This window comes from Gavialis gangeticus, unplaced genomic scaffold, assembly GCF_001723915.1.
Source record: "Gavialis gangeticus isolate Ggan-Ray unplaced genomic scaffold, GavGan_comp1, whole genome shotgun sequence".
Taxonomy (NCBI): Eukaryota; Metazoa; Chordata; order Crocodylia; family Gavialidae; genus Gavialis; species Gavialis gangeticus.
The window spans coordinates 1,963,580-1,974,892 of record NW_017729024.1 but is presented as its reverse complement, the minus strand read 5'-3'; the positions used below and the strand labels follow the sequence as shown (position 1 = coordinate 1,974,892).

The 11,313-nt window shown below is 43.2% G+C and overlaps 1 protein-coding gene across 2 annotated transcripts in view; it reads left to right on the top strand.

The window, feature by feature from the left end:
• The first annotated feature begins 2,485 nt into the window (after positions 1 to 2,485).
• Positions 2,486 to 11,313, top strand: part of SNX2 (sorting nexin 2) — a 56,074-nt gene continuing 47,246 nt past the window's right edge. Inside the window, exon 1 of one of the 2 annotated variants that reach the window (XM_019516820.1) lies at positions 2,486 to 2,617. In XM_019516820.1, coding sequence (XP_019372365.1) covers positions 2,510 to 2,617 — 108 coding nt within the window. In that variant the 5' untranslated portion in view covers positions 2,486 to 2,509. The remainder of the gene's footprint in view (positions 2,618 to 11,313) is intronic. The other variant, XM_019516821.1, reaches the window with a different exon arrangement.

The following is an 11,313-nucleotide window of genomic DNA, read 5'->3' as shown; positions in this document are numbered from 1 at the left end:
AATTCAAAATGAGGATGAAGAGCAGTGGTCTAGGGTTTCCCTTTTGGAAAATTTTGAAATGGAAAAGTTTAAAAAATAAATAAATTACAAGACTGCGGAGATTCTATTTGCTTTCTGTTTTTTGACTCTCAATGGAGAAACTGCCCAATTTTAATTTTTGTGGTCACTTCGGACACATAAGACATCTCTGAATGCATATAAAATATGAGAGCCTTCATGTTATCCTCTCAGATGGAATCTGTTTATGAGAGTGTGCAAAGGATGTGGGGGCGAGGGTGAGGGGCACTCTGTCACTGTCCTGTCTCCATTCTGTCCCTTCTCCCAGTCTGTTACCAGGCTCACATTCTCCATCTCGACTTTACCTATGGTCTTGTCCCTGACATTTTGTCCTCGCTATCTCCTACCCTAACTGCCCATGTTGTACTTTTTTAGTGTATCCCTCCATTTCTTTTGCACATTCCATTCTTCCATCCACCCCATCTCCCTCTCTCTGTCTCACTGCAAGTATCTTTTGAATGCTTCACACTTCCTGTTCCCCATTTTTCTGAATATCAGAAGCTCTCCCCCACTCTTCATTTTCTCCTTGGCTCCTGCAGTCTCCTTCCTGCATTGACATTGCTTTCGTTTTCAGAATTTACCTCCTGCCCCCCAACATTTCTGTGCCTGCTGAGAGAACAACGGGCAGACCTCTTTCCTGAGGACATCCTAACTTCAGTCCTATTGGAAACAGCAGCACCTCTGGCAGCTGCTTGTTAGGGAAATATTAGCTGTCAAACAAAGGCAGCCTGCCATTTCAGTATTACTGAAAACAACAAGAAATGGCAACCATTTGGCTAAGGACAACATTTACAGGTTTGATAGCAATAAACTGAGGTATACAAAACTAGATAGCACCAGAAGAACTGTGATAGTTGCAATTGTTAGCAACTCTGTAATCTACACGAAACACCTAGAATACATCATACAAGTAACATAATCCTATCAGTTTTGCAAAATTATCCCTTAATTTTGTGGGGGGCATCTGACTAAAACTTCAATAATTTGTCCTGGGATGCCATACAAATATTTTTTGACCTGTGCCTCTTTCTACCAAGCCCACAAAACCAAACTGGGCTTGCCATCTTGTCCCACTTCTTAAGAACCTGTTTGCAAGATGTTGACCTTTTTACCACACATTTGACTTCCTTTATTCGCACATTCCACTAAAGTCAATGGGATTATTCACTGTATTAAGAATGATCTCCAGGAGTAGGTGTCTAAACGAATGGTCTCTCAGATGGCAAACTCTTTGAGACAAAGACTAGTTTTGTGTTGTACAGGGCAAAGCAAATTCTCTCAGTTAGACATAAAGTGCAGATGTATAAACCTCCTAACAGGGGTACAGAGCAGAATTTAAAATATGCTCAAGGGAATATCATTTACGGAGAGGTTTCTTGAGTGATGGGGCCTGTGGAGGAAGCCTGCTTGTGTTTTGGATGTAGGCGCCCAATCTGAGAATTCAGTGTAAGCGCTGCTGTTTGCAGGGTCCCACTTCAGCCAAACACTCCAAAAACCTGCTGCAAGTCAAAGCTGTGTCTGAGCACCTGACTCCTGGCTTTGTCAAGATCAGTGGGTCTTGACCCTTGTACGCCCCTTAGACTGAAGATGCACCCACCTAACGTTTGCAAATGGAGTTACACTCCATTTAAAACATTAACTTATTACAGGGCTTATGTCACAGGAAGTTTAAGTTGGATATTAGGAAGAAATTTCTCACGAGCAGGGTAGTAAACCCTGGAACAGGTTACCCAGAGAGGTGGTAGAAGCTCCATCCTTGGCGGTTTTCAAGACCCAGCTAGGCAAAGCTTTGGCTGGGATGATCTAGTTGGGGATGGTCAAGCTTTGAGCAGGGAGTTAAACGCTAGATAACCTCCTATGATTATGTCCTTGCAGTGGCAGACAGCGAGGAACAGCCAGACAGGAAGAAGCTGAGCCTGCCCTCATGTGGTATTGCCTCATCTCTGGCGCCTGAGCTTGCCCATCCTGTGGCACCCTTGCAAGCATCTCCTGCACCCCCGGTACCCCGTTGAGAATCGCTGGTCTAGATGCCCCAACAAGGTGCACTTGCTGGGAGAGCAGTATGGGGCTATAGGAAATGTGCTAATGAACTAATTATTGGGTAATTTGCATAAGGGGTACGTCAGGTTGACCAAACCGTGTAAGGGAAAGAGCGCACCAGCCAGCGCCCCCGCCGCCCGCAGCCACGAGTACTGCGGAGCCTCCGCGCTGCACCGCCCCCAAGCCTCGCCCACAGGCCCACTGTGGCCGGGCCGGGGGTACAGAACGGCGAGAAGCGCGGCCTCAACATCCCCCTCCCCCAGCTCAATGGAACGCTCCACCCTCCCAGTGTAACTCGGCGGCGAGCAGGCGCGGCTCGCGCGTCTCAACTGCGAGCGGAGGGGGCGGGGCGGTGCCGACTGTCACGTGACGGGGGAGGGGGTGCGAGGCGCGCGGCCCGCGAGGAGGAAAGATGGCGGCGGAGCGGGAGCCCCCTCCGCTCGGGGACGCAAGGCAGCCTGACCTGGAGGAGCTGGAGGACGGCGAGGACCTGTTCACTAGCACCGTCTCCACCCTCGAGGTGAGCGCGGGGCCCGCTCGTCCGCCCCCGGCCCCTGTCAACGCGGGGCCCGACCCCCAGCGCCCGCCGGGGCAGCCCCTAGCGGCTTCGTCCCCGCCTGGCGCTGCCCTGCGCGGGGAGGAGCCGGCGTTGCCGCTTCCTGCTCTCTAGGAGACCCTTCTGCCGTCTTCGCCCGCCAGCACCCACCTCTCTCTGGCCGCCTGCGGCCGCGCGGGGCTCCCGGGCCAAGCTGTCCCGGGAAGAGCTGGCCCCCGCTGGGGGAAGGTGCTGGCCAGGGCTGCCGGTTGTTTGCGGGGAGGGGGAGGCTGGCCCGAGCTCTCTCCTGTGTTTAGCTCCTGCTTTTAACACACATACCTGGGAGGAGCTCAGCTGCCCCTCGCAGGTCCTGGCTCCTAACCACTTGTGTTAGCTAGAAGGTACCGTTGCAGCTCCTTGCCCCTCCGGCTCTTTCTTTCCTTGGGTTAGGAAGTTCCCCACTCCCCTGCTTTCAGCCAGTCTACAAGATTGGTACCTTTGACTTGCTATTTAGTGAAAGTTTGAAAGGGGGGAGCAAGGAAACTGTACTAGATATTTGGCCTTAAATTGAATGTAAACACTTTCGCAGCAGCTACATCTCTAGTCTTGCTTTGTCTCCTGGCAAAATACTATTCTGGTTCTTCTTTGGAATAAATTTAAATCTTATGGCAGACCAGGTTCTTTGGGTAAATCCAATATCTTTTATGAAACCAACTAAAATAGTTGGAAAAAGTTGTCTTTGCAAGCTTTCGGGTACAAACACCCTTCCTCAAGCAGAGGGAGCGTCTGTGATGTGGCTGTGTCCTTAAATCTTATGCAAACTTACACAAGAACCTCACAAAGAAATATAAGGACCATGGGCCCTGTCAGGTAGGTTAGTTTCCATGCAAATGGTCGGTTATTGCTCTAGCTCCTATCTTGATGCACATCAGCACAAAAATTCATGGGTTGGATTTCAACTTAAATTCCATCCCTATATCTTCTGTATAGCCCCTAATGCGAGTGTTGCAATGTGTAAGGCACATTATGACACATTAAAGGAATGTATGGGGCTAGAAATTAAGATGAATATGCTGACAGTCTTTTCCTTTGGGTACCTAAACTCTTGCATAGTGTCAGACTTTATGTTCTGCATCATATGTTTGCTTTTAAGTAACCAGAGTGTGGGAGCTGAACCACTTCATATTTAAGCTTTTATTGGTGTTAACATTTGAATTTCCACAAGAATGTTTATACAGTAAACTAATACATCTCAGCTGGTTAATAAGGAGAACAAGAGACTTTCAAGAGACAACCAGCAGTATGAGTATATAATAAAGAGCATTTATCTCATGGAGATTCATCCATAGTCACAAAACATTCTGTTAGCTAGCAGCAGTTCCCTGCATGAAAATACAGGATATATAGTTCTTTGGATGACTGGTACCTCTTGTCTCTTCTCTGAGGAGGCACTTGGGCTTAGCCCTCATTTTAGTTGGGTATTAAAGGTCTCTAGGCTTTCACTGTAATATAACAACAACAAACTGTTAAAGCATCTGAAAAGAAAGAAAATCAGCATTATTTACTCAAGTAGTCCTTCATGTACCCCAGTGTGGGGAAACTACTGAAGAGCTGTTATGCCTGAAGTTTCATATATTTTCTGAATATGTACATGTTGCTAAAAAACATAGTTTCTTTCTGTGGTGTAAGGTAACATGAATATTGCTGTCTTAAGTTCTGATGTATGGAGTTTAGTTTCAGCTGTCCATTTTCTTTAGAGTTGAAATGAACGCTCTTAAATTGAAGAGACAAAGTGTATTTAACATGTCTCTCTTTGAAATTGTAGAGCCAAAAACTAAGTCCTTCAAATAACTCACTATAACTCTGTATTTTAAGTGATACTGTTTTGATGGAAACTTGTATCTGTTTTGAGCCCTGGTACAAGAATTTAGAATCAGTTGAAACTGAAACTCCAAGCAGCGACAGCTATGGAACTACAGCAGAAGCTGTTATCCAGCACCCATGGGGAATGGGGGGTGCCAGATAACCAAATATACCAATTACCTGAGGCGCATCTTTGCCTGCCTCCCGCTGCATCAGGTGTGTCAGTGTACCAGGGGACAGGCACTGTGCTCCCCTCCCCTGTACATCCTAAAGAGAATCATCCCTTTCAGTCTTCTTGGATTACATGTAAACTTCATTAATTTATCAATAAATTCACTGTGGCCCAGGACTTAGCAGAACCAGAAGTGGGACTTCCAGTTTCGCTTTTCCTGTGTTGACCAGCATGCCAGTGTTAATAGAGCATGCTAGTTAATGAAGTGCCGGATAACATGGCTTTTACTGTCCTAATAATTATCAAAGTATGCCATAACAAAGGTACGTCTTTAACCTAGATAGAGATAGATAAATATTGTGGAGACAGTTGATTAACAGGAAAATAGAAATGCAGGTTTTTAATTGCAAACTTAGTCTGGAATGGGTGGCAAGGATCCAGAGTTCTCTACATAGAAATCAACCATATTTAATACTAAAATAAATCAAATCAGGTAGAACAGGAACTTGAACCAGGATCCTCTACCCCAAGTGAGTGCCCTGGTTCAGTGTTTTTCAACCTGTGGGTCACGACGTGAAAGTGGGTCCCAAGAATATATGAAATGGTTGCAAATAAACTTTAGAAATGGATAAACAAACTTTAAAAATGGATTCTCCTTTAAAGGAGAGAAATGTGGGAACCCATGGCTTTTCCTTTGCAGGCTGGCAGAGTTCCAGCCTGCAAAGGGCTGCTTGGGGCACCCTCTCCCCCACACACCCACCATCTGCCCCATATACTGGGGGCTTGGGGCCTGGGGCCAAGGGCAGTGGATTGAGAGTGAGGGGTGCTGGGTTGGGACTGGTTGTCAATGTTTACAAATGCCTTCTGGAATAAAAAAATTTGAGAACCCCACTGCCCTAGTGAGTAGGCTCCTGGCTATTCTTGGATGTTTTGTTTTTGTTTTCCCCTCCTCCCCCAGATCCAGAAGTCTGTTTTCCAAACAGAAGCAACTTAGTTTTATAAGCTTAACTGAAACTGGTATGTTTATGTGAAAAGTTCCAATTTCCATTAACTGTTGCGTTTTGCAATGAATAACTTCAGTCAACATTTTTCTGACCAGCTTTAATATGAACGTACATGCCCTGTAAAACTCCAGACTTTGTCCTTGTAATCTTATTAAACTCTTTTTTAAATATCAAAGCTTTGCTGTTCTGTGACCCTGTTAACTGCTGAGAGAGTAGCTCCCTTCCTCTTGCTACGCACACAAAGCAAAATAGGGATGAAACACTCTCTTGTCTGTGTAGAATAAAGAAAGCAACAGAGTAGGAATAGCTGAATAAGCTATCAGCAAAGTAAGAGTGGGTAGTTAGACTTATTAGTGAGACATTTCTTCATGCCCGCAACAGTTAGTTCAAATACTGAATCAGCAGCCAATATTGTATGTAGCATCTGAAAGTTTTAGCGATTCTGTTGTAACACCTGTAAGTCTCTTTCTGAAGATAGAATGATTCTCATTTGCATTTTAAAGCTTTTAATGTTATTCTAATGTAGTGGAAGTTTTGGAGCAATGATTTTGCTAACAGGCTTGTTAGATGAGCTAATTCTTTTGTTAATAGCTGTTTTAACCTATCCAAACTTTTTTTTCAACTTTGACTTACTCATGTGTATTCTTAACCTGAACTCTAATTCAGTCTAGTCTTTTATCTTGTAATTTGGGTATTTTCTGCCAAGGGAACCCAGAATTCTTTCCAATTGGATACTTAACCCATCTTTAAATTGCAGCTTCCTCTGCAGTGAATTCCTCTCGTGCAGTGATTTGATGCTTATAACACTAGTGTCTTTAGGTCAGTCTTTATGTAACTGAAACAAGGCACCTGTTTCATAGGTAGGAAATTATAAAGCTTTATATATTTGTATATTTTTAAATAAAATTTACCCTCTTAAAGTTAGCTTGCTTTAGAAAAGTACTCTGAGTATGCCAATACAAATTTGTTCTATTTTGGGAGGCAGTGTTAGGTGGGCCTAGATACAGGGGAATGGGGAGGATCTTTCCTGGGTGCAGTATTGGTGCATGTCTTTGTTAATGATTTGGGTAGCTTTACCAAATAAATCTGTAGATGCCACCAATATGGATGGGCTAGCAGGCACCTAGAGGGCAGGGTTAAGGTTCAAAATTACCTCGTTGCTTTGGAAAAATGGTTTGATATTGGATTGAAATGCAGAAGGATAAGCATACGGTACTGCACTTAAAAAGGAACAATTACATACTCAATTACAGAATCGGGAGCACTAGGCAGGCACAGAAAAGCACGTGGAGGTTATAATAGACAACAAACTGGCTAATGCAACAGTACAAATCTGTTTTTGCTACAAAAATGCTAATATTCTGGGAAATGGTATATTAACATGACTGAATTTAAATTGCAAGAGGTGTCTCTTCTGCTCCGTTTAAATACCAGTAAGGCATCAACTGTAGTCTTAGGTCCTGTTTTACACATTATATGTCAAGAACAATGTGGACAAATTGACAGGAATCCAGAAGAGAGCTGCACAGACAGAGGACTAGAAAACATGACAAATGAGTAAAGTTTGGGAGAACTGGGATTACTTGGTCTGAAGAAGGGAGGACTGAGAAGGGATATGATGTCTTCAAATACAAAACAGTTTATTTCTAAAGGATAGTGTAGTGATCAGCTGTTGTATCCACAGGCAATAGGGCAAGAGGAAATGGGCTTCAATTACAGCAAGGGTTGGATATAGGGGCGAAGTTTAAGCAGTGGAAAGGGTATTAAGCTGTGGCACAGATTGCATAAAGAGGGTTAATAGAAATTCCAGTGCAGGAGGTTCCACAAACACTTGTCTAGGATGGTTTAAATCATCCTAATCCTGTTTTGACTAGAGGTTGGACTAGATGTCATCCTGAGGTCCCTTCTAGGTGTCTGTCTCTCCCTCTGACTTCTTGGACTTATCCATATTTAGGATCTAATTGAAATTTAGACATCCAGGCATGAACTTCTGTACCTATTTTACATTCACATATTTTTAATTAATACAGGGGCCAAGATTTTTTTTTTTCATGGTCCCACAGATATTTGTCAATTCCTAGCTTTCCAAGTAGTTTTCTTACTGTGGTGACCTTTTCGCATGTACCCATCCAGTCTCATGAGGATGGGTACATGCAATGAATTCTCTAAGGGAATCTGGACTGAAGTTTTTTTGATACCAGGAAGTGAGGTGCACCATCATTTGACATCAGTGACCTGAGCATCAGTGTTGCTAGAGGCAAAATGATGGTTCACATTTTCTTCCAGGTCAGTTGTTCTTAACCAGGGTGACATGGGATCGTTTCAAGGATGTACTGAGCTGCCATGCAATGTTAGTGCTGCTAGGTGTACAAACTTAATTAGCAAGATAAACCCAGAGATCTCAGGTAGGAATCCATAGTGTTAAACATTCTGTTCTGTCATGATATTTCTAAGCTCTTTGCAATAGAATTGCTCTATTTTTTTCTGTAGTCAAAAAAATGGGTGAAAAGTAAAGGGTGAACTTTTGAGGGGTGTATTGAGTCTAAAAAAAAGTCGAAGCCCACTCCTCTAGTTGCACCTGCCCTGAAACTAGAGGATCAAACACGTGATGTGATCGGGGTTAGGCAGCCACGACTTTGTTTCATGCATTCTTTAAACAGACATGAAAATAAGGAATGCTGTTGAAACCCATTTGCTGTGGGATGGCTGTCTAGCAGCAGAGTCCATGAATACCTTTTAATTTACTGCTTCTGATCATAAGTTTAGAACTCCTTGTTGTGAATGTGGACCTTGTTTCAATCTTACAATCGCAGTAACCAGATGATTGCAGTATTCTCCATGGACTATGCTTTCCCTTCTGTCAAAACTTTGAGTGTCAAATGCTGTACCAGCAATGCCTTTCACTGGCAGTGTAGCTAATCAGCAGGGATCTGGGTTTTCTGTTTCCTGTGGAAAAACTCAGATTTTCCCCTTTTGAAGGAGAAAAATGTGGATTGTCCCCTTTTGCAAACGGTTCTCCACAGACTGGCGGAGTTCCAGGCTGTAACAGGCTACTGGTAAAAAAGGGTGCAAAACCCTAAGTCCTGTCTGTGGGGAGGGTTTGAAAGGTAGGGCCTGAAAATCTTAGACCAGCCAGGACTGGCTCAGACTCACTTTGCCTCTTACAGCCTTTAGGGGATGGGTGGCTGCTGGGGGCCCCCCAGCAGAGCTAGTGGACCCACAGGGCTGCAATTTGGGAGTCAGAGACACCAGCAGGTCTGGGAGGGAGCAGAAGGCTGTGGATCTGGGAGTGAAGGCCGGTGATGGGGGACTGTGGTTTGGGAGTGAGGGGCACTGGCATATCAGAGCTGCTCAGCTGTTCGCCCAATTGCTTTGTGGTGCTGCAGCTGGACCCGCATCCTGATGAGGAAAGAGAGCAGGGGGGAGCTGGTTTTTTTTGTTTGTTTGTGTTCCCCCCATGATAAAAAATCAAACACCAAAATAAGTATTTAGAATGTATTTTATTGTAATGGTTGAGGCACTAGTAGGCTTCCAAATTGCTTTAAAATTATAAATCTATCAACAAAATATCATGTTCAGCTGATGCCTGTATGTATAGTGGTGTTTCATTTTAATTGTGGAAAAATGTGGATTTGGGGTTTTTATCTGAATTTTGGGGGGGAAGGATTCAGAGAAAACCAGGTTCCCTAATGATCAGAGTATTTAATTGATCCACCCTTGGCTTCCTTTTAGCTTAGATGAATCCCAAGCAATTTGAAACCACTATTTGGGAAATGGTATGATTCCTATGCCATATTGCTATAGCTGCAGACAAAGATTCAGAGAATGATTCCTTCATTATTAAGGCAAGGGAACTGGTGGAGTAACTTAGTCTGTAAGGGCATCTACACATGCTTCAGGTGTAGGGGGAGAGTGCTTTAATTCAAATGGCTCTGAGAAATGCTCTAATTTAAGTTCCTGCCGTGTCTCATGTATTCAGCATCCTGTGCTTCAAAATGGCAGTGGGGCTGCTTTAACTAAATCTTGCTTAACAGGCTTTAGTTAAAGCACCTCTGGTGCCATTTTGAAGCATGGGGACACTGAATGAACAAGATGCAGACTTAATTGAGTTTCCTCTGTGCTATAATTACAGTGCATCAGAGCAGCGACCCCGCATGTCTACATGTACCCAAAATGGCTTTGTTTTGGAGTGCGTTTTCTCCTAAAGATTTGGATAACTTACACTTACTGACATGCTGGGAATGCTGCAGAGTCTATTAGTTGGAGCGCTGATGGAAGGGGGAGGTGCATTCTGTTCAGGTAAGCTGTATTAACCACTCAACTTGTGCATGGATTTTGGAGAAATGCTGCTGTGTTGGGTGACTTCACTTCTAAGCCCTGTGTTGTTTTCTTTTAGTGTATGTGGATCCCTTTGACACTTAGGTGGTAGGAGGCCAAAATATAAGTAAAATACATATGCTTAGTGCAGTAATTCTCAGACAGGGTGCAGTGAAATGTGAAGAGATAAGTGCAGGTTCAGGCTTGTCCCTGCCTGGACAAACACCCATCCATACTGCCTGGTCCCTCTACAAGAAGATCAGCAGTATAATATATTAACCACTTTTGAAACTGGGTGCCACTCCATTCACCAATATTGTGGAAGGGTACCTTGAGTCCCAAACAGGTTGAGAACCACTGGCCTACTGAGTTCAGACTTTTTTGTGCTGAAAAGAAACTAGATACTGCTGTTTGTATTTAATTTCAGTATATTTTGCTCTTCTTTTTGTACATCTTAGTCCTGATACTTAATAGAAGTGGACCTTTTTTTCTGGCAGCCTTAAATTAGGAATTGTTCCTCGTTTTGTGATATTTTTCTTCATCTTTTTGTCTGGAAAACTGTTCCATAGCTTTGGAGTGATGTTATTTCTTTTTTTTTAATGGAAGCACGTATTGAAGCATAGTTCTTCAGGAAGAAGTGAGTTTGCAGCCGTTGAATAAAATGAGTTCTGGTGATATGCAACTGCAATGTGTGATATTTTTTTTGTCTTTACCTTCTGAACACTAATTCTCTAAATTGTGTCGAGTTATCTTAGTATGTACTGCTCAAAAGAAAACAGGATAGATGAGAGAGCAGATTTAAAAAAAATGCTTTTTTTTTTTATGAGACAAGCTTAACTTCCATGTCAATACAACTTGCTGTACAGGTTATACAGTAACAGTTCTAATGAAATTAACTTATTCATACTCTTAGTAAACTTGATTTGGAGCCTGGGGCAGAGGAAGACTTTTAGCCATCTTGACCAGCTTTTCAGACAGACTAAATTGAAGCATCTTGTACAAATTCCTAGGAAGGAAACTAGTCAGTGTAGATTCAGATGTTGAATATGATAAAATTACTCTGCATCTGTTTCATACCATCGTATTAATTCTAACTATGGAAAGGAAATGGTTGACTTTTTATGCTCCCAAGTAATAAGTGAAGAGAGTTGTTGACTAACTAATTTCCTTTGTTCATTGTTATCCTGTTAGGAGCAGGAAATGGAAATTGCTGACAAGGTTTCCTTTTTGTTTCTTGTGTTGCGCTGAAAAAGAATGTCATATGGCAGACCATTAGAAAAAGGTGGGGCAGGATGGTATAGATAGCCAAAGGAAGCGTAACAATG